This window comes from Taudactylus pleione, unplaced genomic scaffold, assembly GCF_031769625.1.
Source record: "Taudactylus pleione unplaced genomic scaffold, aTauple2 ptg000465l, whole genome shotgun sequence".
NCBI classification, from domain to species: Eukaryota; Metazoa; Chordata; class Amphibia; order Anura; family Myobatrachidae; genus Taudactylus; species Taudactylus pleione.
Window position 1 is genome coordinate 1,795,369 of NW_028284867.1, and position 12,784 is coordinate 1,808,152.

General features: G+C 49.1%; 1 protein-coding gene across 2 annotated transcripts; it reads left to right on the top strand.

Annotated features, from left to right (window-relative positions):
• Positions 1-1,857: 1,857 nt before the first annotated feature.
• Positions 1,858-11,866, top strand: LOC148504610 (E3 ubiquitin/ISG15 ligase TRIM25-like). Of its 2 annotated transcripts, none has more exons than XM_088448802.1 (2): positions 1,858-3,425; positions 3,617-4,232. In XM_088448802.1, exons 1-2 carry the CDS (start codon positions 1,880-1,882, stop codon positions 3,652-3,654), a joined length of 1,584 nt encoding a protein of 527 aa, XP_088304928.1. In that variant the 5' UTR covers positions 1,858-1,879; the 3' UTR covers positions 3,655-4,232. The 2 variants fall into 2 exon arrangements, with proteins under 2 accessions (XP_088304928.1, XP_088304927.1); XM_088448801.1 differs by lacking the exon at positions 3,617-4,232 and adding an exon at positions 10,242-11,866 and having other exon boundaries at positions 1,880-2,954.
• The last annotated feature ends 918 nt before the right edge of the window (positions 11,867-12,784 follow it).

A 12,784-nucleotide genomic window follows, 5' to 3' on the forward strand; every position in this document is an offset into this window, starting at 1 on the left:
CCAAACACACAGTTGCCGGAGCCGGCAACTGTGTGTTTGTATCAGCAGCTGATGAGAGTCTGTCAGACTCTCATCGGCTGCTGTAGCTCCCACTGCGGGAGCCATCTTCCGGCTCCCGCAGTGGGTAATGGGAGAGACGTCGTCATGACGACGTCTCTCCCATAATGCAAAGCGGCCCTGGAGAATGGTCGGGAGTAGCGGATATCGGCGGCGGGAGCAGGAGCGGGGGGTTCAGGTAAGTGGTTTTGTTTTGTTTTTTATAACGTGTGTCTCTACTGGGGGGGGGGCTACAAGGGGGGATTACTACTGGGGGCACTTGAAGGGGGGATTACTACTGGGGGCACTTGAAGGGGGGGATTACTACTGGGGACACTTGAAGGGGGGGATTACTACTGGGGCACTTGAAGGGGGGATTACTACTGGGGGTACCTGAAGGGGGGATTACTATTGGGGGCACTACTACTGGGGGCACTTGAAGGGGGGCTACTACTGGGGGCACTTGAAGGGAGGATTACTACTGGGGGGGACTACTACTGGGGGCGCTACATGGGGGGGAAACCTCCACTGGGGGGACTACTACAAGGGGGGACTACTAGGGGCACTACAAGAGGGGGGACTACTACTGGGGGCACTGTATAAGCTTACTAATGGGGGCACAAGGGGCACTGCACAGGGGGGACCACTACCGCGGGCACTGCATAGGGGGGACGCCAAAAAACCTACTCGCTTACCAAAAAATTTGGGCTAGGGCCGGCCCTGTATATGCCGATTTGTGACCTTAGGGCAGAGAGGGTCGGTGGAAGAGGGTTTTTCCAGTTACAGGCAATCAAACTTCTAGCAGCAACTACAGTGCAACATTTTCATGGTCACCCTCCCCCACCACAACTTACCTCTCCACCATGGTCATCTTCCTTCAGAATGTGCTGTGCAGGGCGAGCATATCTCCTCTCCTTGCCGTGCTGAGACATCCCCGAATCACGTCCGCGCCTCCTCCCAGTTATCAGTCAGAGAGACGAAGGTGACGGGGAGGTCAGATGTGACTGCGCCGCGCGGCACACTGCTGAAGGAGGACGCGGGTTGGCCTGGCAGCATAGGTGCAGGCAGGCCCGCCAAGAGCCTTGGCGGGCCTCGGTAATAGGGGGCGTGGCCTAATAGCAGGAGGCATGGCCACGCCCCCTTGCCGATAAAAAAAAAAAGATTTGCAACGCCGCTTCGTGCTGGGGAGGGGGGGCGCTCTGAGCCCCCTCAGCCCGGCGCAATGCCAGGGGGGGCGCGATCAGTGTGTGCTGGGCTGCTGTGAGGGGGGGAGCGGCGCCGGATCCGGGCCCCCGCCGGGCCCCTCAGAAAGCCCGGGCCCGGGTAATCTGTACCCTCTCCCCCCCTCTCGGCGCACCTGGGTGCAGGGGGAGAGCCCCCAAGGTGGCCCCATAGCAACCTATGATAGTTACGCCAGTGATTTCGTCATTGTGCCACAGTCTACTGTGCATACGCAGGTCTCCGAGAACATGGTGCCATGTGCCGCGTTCCTGGAACATTCCTACTGCGCATGCTCAAATCACCGGAATATGGCCGTGGTGGCCATTTTCCCAGTGATTTCTGTAGCTCTGCAGCTAGCGCCAGTATGGCGGAGAAGTAATTATTTTTTAAAAGGGTGCAGGGTGTGCAGTGTGTGAGCCCTCCTCCAGGGGCCCGTGAGCACCGCACACCTTGCACCCATTATAAATACGCCCCTCCATCTGGATGTTTATGCAATGAGCCCCCACCCACACTAAGTGTTTCCTATCAGCACCAAACATCAGTGTGGTAACATATAAAACACACCCACTGGTATCTGAGTGTCAGAGACTTACACTTTCATTTCTCTCTCCTGCTGCCAGCGATGGCATCTGCTGATCTGAGACAGGAGCTGGACTGTTCCATCTGCCTGAGCATTTACACAGATCCTGTAACCCTGAGATGTGGCCACAACTTCTGCCGGGTCTGTATTGATCGTGTGCTGGATACACAGGAGGGGTCTGGAGTTTATAGCTGTCCTGAATGCAGAGCAGAGTGTCAGGAGCGTCCTGCACTGCAGAGGAACATAACTCTATGTAACATAGTGGGGAGTTATCTGTCTACTCGGCCAGATCAGGAGGAGACTGGGATCTTCTGCACTTACTGTGTGGACTGTCCTGTACCTGCAGCTAAATCCTGTCTGCTGTGTGAGGCTTCTCTGTGTGATAATCACCTGAGAGTACACAGCAAGTCAGCAGAACATGTCTTATCTGATCCCACCACTTCCCTGGGGAACAGGAAATGCTCCGTCCATAAGAAGATACTGCTGTATTACTGCACTGAGGATGCTGCCTGTATCTGTGTGTCCTGCTGTCTGATCGGGGAACACAGAGGACATCAGATGGAGTCACTGGATGAGGCCTCTGAGAAGAAGAAGGAGAAGCTGAGAAATGATCTACAGAAACTGACCACAAAGAGAGAGGAGACTGAGAAAAGAGCCCAGAGTCTGCAGGAGCGCAGGAGAGAAGATCAGGGAAAAGCAGCTGGTGTAACAGAGACAGTGACTGCCCTGTTTAGAGACATCAGGAGACAGCTGGAAGATCTGGAGATGAGAGTCATGTGTGAGATCTCCAGGCAGGAACAGCACGTTTCACTCTCAGTCTCTGATCTGATCCAGCAGCTGGAAATAAAGAAGGACGAGCTGTCCAGGAAGATGCGTCACATTGAGGAGCTGTGTAACATGTGTGACCCAGTGACTGTCTTACAGGAACCAGACACAGGTGACTTGTGTGATACTGAGGACACAGAGAGACATGATAACCAGGTCCATGGTGCAGGAGATCTGGATGTGGATCTCCTATCAGGGAAATTACACACATTATCCGATATAATAACAGGTATAAATACAGGGGGCTATGTACAGGAAGCTACAGACCTATTACTGGATGTAACCACAGCTAGTAATATTATACAGATATCAGATGACAGGAAAACTGCATCCAGGTCAGATATAAACCAGAATCGCCCAGTAACACCAGAGAGATTTGAGTATCCCCAGGTAATAAGCATCAGGGGATTCTCCTCAGGGCAACATTACTGGGAAGTGGATGTCAGTAAATCAGAGTGGTGGATGGTGGGTATGTGTTATCCCAGTATAGACAGGAGAGGAGTTCAGTCAGTCATTGGATATAATAACAAGTCCTGGTGTGTGCGTAGGTGTCATAATTATTACTCAATGATACATAACAACACAGGGCTCCGGTTATCTGCCAATATCCCATGTGACAGAGTGAGGATCTACCTGGATTATGAGGCAGGACAGATGTCCTTTTATTCTATGTGTGAAACCATCAAACACTTACACACAGTCACTGCCGCCCTCACTGAGCCCCTTCATGCTGCATTATGTGTAGGGAGAGGTTCTATAACTATGGGCCTCATTTATTAATTAGTTTTATCATCAAAACGAGTGATACATTTCATTGTCTATGATAAATGGTGCTCCAGTCAATCTGCTCCCAACTGTCAACTGTTAGAAAAATGACAGTTGGGAGCTGATTGGTTGGAGCACCATTTATCATTCACTCGTTTTGGTGATAAAACTCGTTAATAAATGGATGCCTATATCTGGGAGTCAGGAGCTGGGAGAAATTACCATAAGAAATCTGCCCAGAGACTGGTGACATGTTGCAGTGGGTGTGGTTACAGTTGAGCTCCTCCAGCTTTTGCTCTAGGTCTAGGTGTTAGGATACTTAGGGGTCTATTTACTGAGCAGTGTTATGGGGGGCATCCACTAGACTATTTTATCCCTGTCCAACCTCTTAACGATTTTCCCTTGAAGTTTCCCTTGAAATATGATCTTCCACTCTGAACAATTTGCAAAAGATTTGCAAAAAATTTGCAAACGATTTGCAAAAGATCTAACAACAAAACTATAATGTTGTTTTAATCTGTGATTGAGAGCTTTCAGCTATAGTGGGCAGATAGTGGTTCATCGTTTGATCGTTCAGCATGAACGATGTGTAAACGATGTGTAAACGATTTGTAAGCAATCAAGTGAAATTGACCTGCATGTTCAGTCGATGGAGGAGACGATCAAACGACCAGCGGGAGCGCGCATCGTACATCGTTAGAAACAATTACTGCACGATTTGCAAACGATGTTCGAACGATTATCGAACGATTATCAAGCGATTTTATCATTATCGTTCAATCGTTCAACTTTATCGTCTAGTAGACAGAGTGAAAAGTGATAAGGTACCAGCCAATCAGCTCCCAACTGTCATTTTTCAAACACAGCCTGTGAGATGGCAGTTAGGAGCTGATTGGCTGGCACCTTATCATTTTTCACTCTGTCTCCTAACACTGCTTAGTAAATAGACCCCCAAATGCCCAGTCTCCCAGCACTTGGCCTTTGGCTGTGTTACATGTGTGCCCAGCAGGTTCACATCAATTATCTGAGAGATTTCCAGCTTCCCTGTTTCTGTGAGCAGCTGTAATACCTGTCAACCAGTGTGTGGCCAGCTATTATATGGCATTATACTTGTTGTAGCTCTTAGAATCACATTGTATACTAATATAAATACTATTAGTGTGTCTGTATAATAACAGTGTAACTTCTGATTATACCAGTCAGTGACTGTAATGTACATTACTGTGTGACCAGCCTATTATATGGCATTATACACAGGGCCAGCAAAGGAAATCTCTGGGCTCGGTACACTGATGTCTCAGGGGGTCCCATCTTCTCACCACCACCCCCGATCCCGCACATCCCTCCCCTGCATGTGTGATATGTGAAGCATGATACTGTTAACTGTAAGATATGCCAGACTTTAAATAAAGTAAGAATACACTATGACTTACCTCACTGTGTCTCTATCACTGATGATACAGGCTGCAGTTCTTGTCTTCTGTCTCTTCCAAGGTCTTCTTGATGACAGTGCTGTGGATGCCTCAGGAGTAGGAGTGATGGTGTCTGCAGCCAGCCATCCTCAGTCCTCAGCCCTTCATCACCTTCCTCAAATTCAGCCTCTCATCACCATCAGCTCAGAAGCTCCCATCACCTTTCTCCGTCCCCAGCCCCTATCACCTTCCTCTGCATCCAGCCCCTGTCACCTTCTGCCCCCATCACCTTCATCTGCCCTTAGCCTCCTTCATCTCCTAAGCCTCCTTCACTTTCCTCTGCTTCTAGCCCCTGCCACCTTCTGCCCCAGCCCCATCACGTTCCTCTGCCCCCAGCCTCCTTCACTTTCCTCTGTGTCCAGCCCACCTTCTGCCCCCAGCCCTTGTCACCTTCCTCTGTTCCCTTCATCTTCTTCCAACCCCTGCCCCATCCCTAACGGCAGCCTCAACTTCAGTCCTTACTACTGTAGCGGCGCAGCCTATACTACCGCAGTAGAGCAGCCACCACTAGCGCAGCAGCTCAGCATGACTGACGGTCGGCCTGAGAGCTATAGACTTCTGCCCGGGCAAGGAACATGTGCAGTGACATGACCTATGACATCACGCCACTGCGCCGCTTAGTTAAAGGTCATGCCTGGCCCGGGCTGCAGTTGAGCCTGGCACTGCCTGGGCCAGGATACAGGAGAGCTGGGGCTTGGCGGCGGCTGCGGGTCCCAGCGGCGGCGGCTGTGGGTCGGCGGCCATGCCTGGAACAGTAAGTCCGCGGCCCTGATTTGTGCCCGTCTGGACCTTGGGGCCCCTCTGGACTTCAGGGCCTGCTATGGTTGTCCCCTTAGTCCCTCCCTGTCGCCGGGCCTGGGTGCATGTCATGCAGTTTTGGATTTCTAATTCAACATGTTGCTCCATGGAGGAAAACTGTACCTTTTCACGTAAAAGTTGTTTGGTCTTTACAATTCCTAAATGACTGGCATGGGCAATGTCAGTTACTTGCTTTCTCAAAACAGCTGGAATGACAATTATGTCACCTCTGAGAATGATTGAATCATCATGGACAATTAGTTCTTGACAATGTTTATGAAGTGCTCTAAAGTCTTGTTACTCATCTGTTGAAAACAGAAACCGCCCCAACCGCCAATCATTGGAAATAATACATTGTTGTACTGCTGACAATACTTTATCTGAGGAAGAACCCTTTTTGATGCTGTCACTAGTAAGGGAATCAGGAATTGAATTGTTGATAATAAAGTTCACATACTCCTCCACTGACGTAGACTGTGAGATGTCAGAAGGCAAAGGGTGTCTAGACATGTAATCTGAAGGATTATCAGCGCCAGCTCTATGAATGATGGAGAAATTGTATGCCTGTAAACATAAGCCCCATCGTTGTATCCTAGCTGGTTGTTTGGATTTCAGATTTCCAAAAAGTGTCACCAGTGCTTGATGATCAGTCTGGATGGTAAAGTCAATGCCGTATAAATATAGATGACAGCGTTGACAACCCCAGACTACTGCAAGAGCTTCCCTTTCTGGTTGGGAGTAGCGTTGTTCCACCTCTGTCAAACTGCGACTCGCAAATGCTACAATGTGATGATCCCCATGGGTATTCACCTGAGTCAAGATAGCTCCTAACCCCACAGGACTAGCATCCAGTGGTGTAACTATCGCAGGGCGAGCGGGGTGCGTGCCCTGGGCGCCGTTGGACCAGCGGCGCAGGGGGCGCCGCCGGCCATGGTACCGGCCCGCCCGCCCTAGTTAGCCAGTGTAGCGCTGACCGCAATGAGTGCGGTCAGCGCTACACATTTACACAGGACCGGCGCTAGGCTTCCAGCGCCGGTCCTGTGCTTCACACCTGAGCCCGTTCCCTCCCCCTGAGCGCTTGCCCAATAGCGCTAGGAGGCGGGCTCAGGCTGTGCATAACACACGCATCGCCGCCAGCGCTGGCGGCGATGCGTGTGTTAAACAGCAGCCAATGAGAGTCAGATAGACTCTCATTGACTGCTACAGCACCCACTGCAAGAGCCGGACTTCCGTCTGGCTCCTGCAGTGGGTAATGGGACTGACGTCATGACATCTGTCCCATAATGCTGAGCGCGCCAGCCCGGGCGGGAGCGGCGTCGCGAGCAGGACCAGGAGCAGAGATTCAGGTAAGTATATTTTTATATATATATATTTTTTTTAACCTATCTGCACAACGGGGGAGGGGGGTGGCTACTACTGGGGGGACCTCTACTGGGGGAGGGGTGGCTACTACTGGGGGCGCCATTGGGAGGACCTCTACTGGGGGAGGGGGCTACTCTACTGGGGACTACTACTTGGGGGGGAACTACCACTGGGGGCATTATAAAAGGGGCCTACTACTAGAGGCACTGCACTCGGGAGACCACTACTGGGGGGCAATAATAGGAAGGGCCACTACAGGGGGCACTGGATAGGGGGGATCACTACAGGGTGCCTGCATAAGGGGACCACTACTGGGAAAACTGCATGGGGGGGGACTACTGCTGGGGGCACTATATAAAGGGCACTGCATAGGGGGGGACTACTACTGGGGGCACTATATAAAGGGCACTGCATAAGGGGATACCGCTACTGGGCGCACTGCATTGTGGGGACTGCTACTGGGGGCACTGCATAAGGGGGAACACTACGTGTGGCACTGCATTTGGGGGGGCCACTACTGGGGGTACTGAGTAAGGGGAACTAATTGGGGGCTGTATAAGGGGGACCACTACTAGGGATACTGTATAAGGGGCACTACTATGGGCCTGCATAAGAGGGACCACAACTGCATACTGGGGGTACTGTATAAGGGGTACTACTGGGGTTAAGGTGCATATGGATAGGAATGTTCAGCGTGAAAATAAAGGGGTGTGTCATGTTGACATGCCCCATTTTTAAGTGACCACGCCCATTTGTTTTCCGCGCGCGACTTTGGCGCGCGCACATCTCGGTGTGTTGGGGGGGGGAGGCTCCCTTTTCAAATTTGCCCTGGGCTCCAAAGACCCTAGTTACGCCACTGCTAGCATCCACAATAAGTTCTATTTTCCAAGCAGTGTTGTAATGTGACATTGTGACTCTATCCTGCAGACATCAAATGCTTATGATTGAGAGGAAGTCCATAAGAATTGTAGATAAAGCCTTCTGGCATATTATCGCTGTCAGATGATTCTGCAGTTGGAGACGATGTAGAATCCACACAACGCACTGTCTTTCTCCTGGATTTAAACGTCTGTGAAGATTGTTTAAGTGTAGATTTGGTTTCTCTGGATTTGCAAACAGAGGAAAAGTGATTCAGTTTACCACATGCAGTGCAAAGTTTACCAGTGGCAGGACAGTCTCCTGAATGTGGATAGTCCACACCTGTAACATGATCTAGAGTTACTGGACTCCATATAGCCCCTTGTGTCAGTATGTGATTTATTGCACACTTCCAGCTGGTTCATGTCCCTCTCCATGCCCTTACCATGTGTTTCTGAAACTTCAAGACTTCTAGCATATTGCTGCTGCTCTGTCAGTGTCATTTCAGATTTAAGAGCACGTCTGCGCAACTTTCCACATGTGCCGAATGCAATTAGCTGCTGCCTAATTTCATCTCCAACATCAAGGAACTGACATGTTCTGGCAAGAATCCTTAGTCTAGTAATATATGCATCAACAGATTCTGGCCCTGATTCAGAGACACTCGTAAGCGGCCGCTCGTTCGTTCTGACCGATGTTCGCACATCTGCGCATGCGTACGGATTTTAATACGCATGCGCGAACCAGTCAGTGCGGCCGAAAATCGTTTGTTCGCTATATAGCGAATGCCTGCTATTTTGAGTGACAGAAGGAGGCGTATGTGGGTGGTAACAGGGGAAGGTGCTTGAAAACGGGGGTGTGGAATTCGAACGCAGGCGTGCTTAAAGGTCAAAACGGGCGTTTTAAGGGAGTGCATAATTAATACAGCAGCGTCATTGACCACGTCACTTGTTTTCTTTTTACTCAGAACTGCTCGCAAAATAGCGGTTGAAAAAACCAGCCACAAGAATAGTGAGCAGTTCATACGCTGTTCGATGTACTCGATTAATCTAATAAATAGCGGACATGACGTAGGATGCAAGCGGCCAGGGGGCGTATTTTTCAAAATTACAACCGCAAGTTTTGCTCGCTCATTCAGACTTAGAGGCGTGAACAGACCGCAATTAGCGAACGGTTCATTTGAATAGCCACCCCTTGTTTTAGAACGAACGACCGCAAATAGCGAGCGGCTCTGAATGAGGGCCTCTGTTTGTAGTTGCATAGCTGTCCTGAACATATATTTGGAATGTGATAGGCTGCATTTTGGAGCAAAATAGGCAAAGAGTCCCTGCATTTGGTATAGTCCCTGGTGTCTGTCTCTGGCATAGTATCATAAAGTTCATAAATCTTAGGGCCTGCACTGATAACAAGCATGCTTTTCTATATGCTGTCAGTAGTTACTCCCATAGCTTCAATAAAATGATCAAACCTTGCAGCCAGTCTCCATAATTCTGCAGCATTAGGTGCATCAACATGCAGAAACTGAGGAATTAATGCTAGCATGTCAGCCATGGTGACTGTGAATAAGGAAGCTGAGTGTGAGTAATGAAAAGTTTATCCTCGTCGCCAGTTGTTATACGGTTGCTGCTATTTCCTATGTGGCTAAAGGACCTCTGTGATGTATCCACCACGTGACCGCTGCAGGAGGCTGGACCGCTCCTGCGTTACCATCCACTAGGGCATAGAGGGGGAATAAATATTTGTGGTGAGCGCAGTGAGCCACCGCGCCCGAAGCATGGCGAGCGGCCACTTTTGGTCCCCCGTTAGCATCCCCGCCCCTCCCCGTGTCAGGTGGGTGTGACGTCACAGGTCCATCAGCGCTGTATGGTTTAGTCTAGACCTAACCATTGTTATATACTGATGTACCTTTCTTCATAGCAATGACTCATCACGTATGCTGTTTATGTAGTTTATTTATTATCAGTAATACTTGCATTATTACAGGTAGATAAAGACATCACATCCTCATGGCTGTTCTCCTTTCTCTTCCTTTCTCCTATATCCTTCACTTCCTGATCACACGTCCTTCTATGCTGCAAGATCCTTAAAGGTACACTACCTCATTTTACTAGTACATGACAATGCACATAAACTATCTTAATAGATACTACAGTGGGAATGCCACTGAGAACATGTCATTATCTCATCTGAATGATTCTGCAATCAGCCTCCACCCACACTAATTGTTCCCTGACAACACCAAAGTTCAGTGTACAAATATATGAAACACACCCACTGGTATCTGAGTATCAGAGTTGACTTTCATTTCTCTCTCCTGCTGCCAGCGATGGCGTCTGCTGATCTGAGACCGGAGCTGGACTGTCCCATCTGCCTGAGCATTTATACAGATCCTGTAACCCTGAGATGTGGCCACAACTTCTGCCGGGTCTGTATTGATCTTGTGCTGGATACACAGGAGGGGTCTGGAGTTTACACTTGTCCTGACTGCAGAGCAGAGTGTTGGGAGCGTCCTGTGCTGCAGAGGAACATAACTCTGTGTAACATAGTAGGGAGATTACTATGTACTCGGCCAGATCAGAAGAAGACTAGAATCTTCTGCACTTACTGTATTCACTCTCCTGTACCTGCTGCTAAATCCTGTCTGCTGTGCGAGGCTTCTCTGTGTGATAATCACCTGAGAGTACACAGCAAGTTAGCAGAACACGTCTTATCTGATCCCACCACTTGCCTGGGGAATAGGAAATGCTCCGTCCATAAGAAGATCCTGGAGTATTACTGTACTGAGGACACTGCCTGTATCTGTGTGTCCTGCTGTCTGATTGGGGAACACAAAGGACATCAGATGGAGTCACTGGACAAGGCCTCTGAGAAGAAGAAGAAGCTGAGAAATGTTCTGCAGAAACTGACCACAAAGAGAGAAGAGACTGAGAAAAGAGTCCAGAGTCTGCAGGAGCGCAGGAGAGAAGGTCAGGGAAAAGCAGCTGGTGTAACAGAGACAGTCACTGTCCTGTTTAGAGACATCAGGAGACAGCTGAAAGACCTGGAGAAGAGAGTCCTGAGTGAGATCTCCAGGCAGGAACAGCGCGTTTCACTGCCAGTCTCTGATCTGATCCAGCAGCTGGAAATAAAGAAGGACGAGCTGTCCAGGAAGATGCGTCACATTGAGGAGCTGTGTAACATGTGTGATCCAGTGACTGTCTTACAGGAACCAGACACAGGTGACTTGTGTGATACTGAGGACACAGAGAGACATGATAACCAGGTCCATGGTGCAGGAGATCTGGATGTGGGTCTCATCTCAGGGACATTACACACATTATCTTATATAATAACAGGTATAAATACAGGGATCTATGTGCAGGAAGCTACAGACCTATTACTGGATATAACCACAGCTGGTAATGATATAAAGATATCGGGTGACAGGAAAACTGTATCCTGGTCAGATATAAACCAGAATCGACCAGTAACACCAGAGAAATTTGAGTATCCCCAGGTAATAAGCACCAGGAGATTCTCCACAGGGCGACATTACTGGGAAGTGGATGTCAGTAAATCAGAGTGGTGGATGGTGGGGATGTGTTATCCCAGTATAGACAGGACAGGAGTTCAGTCAGTCATTGGATATAATAACAAGTCCTGGTGTTTGTGGAGGTGTAATAATCAGTACTCAGTGAAACATAACAATAAAAGGATCTGGTTACCTGGCAATGTCCCCTGTGCCAGAGTGAGGATATACCTGGATTATGAGGCAGGACAACTGTCCTTTTATTCTCTGTGTGACCCCATCAGACACTTACACACAGTCACTGCCGCCCTCACTGAGCCCCTTCATGCTGCATTATGGGTAGGGGACGGTTGTATAATGATATCTGGGGGAGTCAGGAGCTGGGAGAAATTACCATAAGAAATCTGCCCAGAGACTGGTGACGTCACAGGGAGGGGAATCTGATTGGTGTAACATTTAGCCTATGAAATGAAGCTACAACTGAGCTCCTCCTGCTTCCCTGTAGGTGTTGGGTTACCATGTGCTAGGGATAGATATCAGAAGAAGTCCATCATTGAATGGTGGACAAGCTTCTTCCATCAGATGTTGTGATGTGATGGTAACTGACCATCAGATCAATAGCATCCGATGGTAAATCCATCACAATGTTTCACAAATGCACAATTATCCTGCTTCATGCATTCGCAATAACACTGGTGCACAACTGACTGCGGGTGGATGGCGGTGCTGGATTGCCACTGGCTTTTATTTGAGGAGGCACAAGGTTAGAGCTGCTGTGGCATAGGTGATACGGCCTCTGCGGCCAGTGACCATTACCTTATTGATGCCGCGCCCACAGACACAAAGGCCATGTCTCAACAAGAGGCAATGGCTGCACTCTGATTGGTTTTCACTGTCTCAGAGAGCCAATCAGTACTAGCAATGTGTCTGTTGCCTAGCCGCAGCCTGGGAAAGGGGAGGAACTGAACAGATCACATCTCAGGCACAGAAAACACCATAGAATCTTTGAACAAAAAGAAGTAGAAGAGAAGAAAAGATAACTCCCATGGGTGGGGCACATTTTGTCGCAAAATTATCACAAAATTACTTTTAATATTGAATATGTAAAGTTGAAAATAAGATGGGGCAAAAAATAAATAAATAAAAAATGTATGTAATACAAAAATATGTTAGACTAATAATTCATAATATATGTAACATCCTTGAAAAGAGGAAAATACTAAATTAGCATCTCATAGATCCATAATAGGTGATGAACAGTGGGCCTGATTCAGACCCGATCACAAGCGCACAGCGCTCGCAAGCGGGTCGATGGTCCCCCACTGCGCATGCGCGAGACCCGGCCAGCGATGGGCCTCG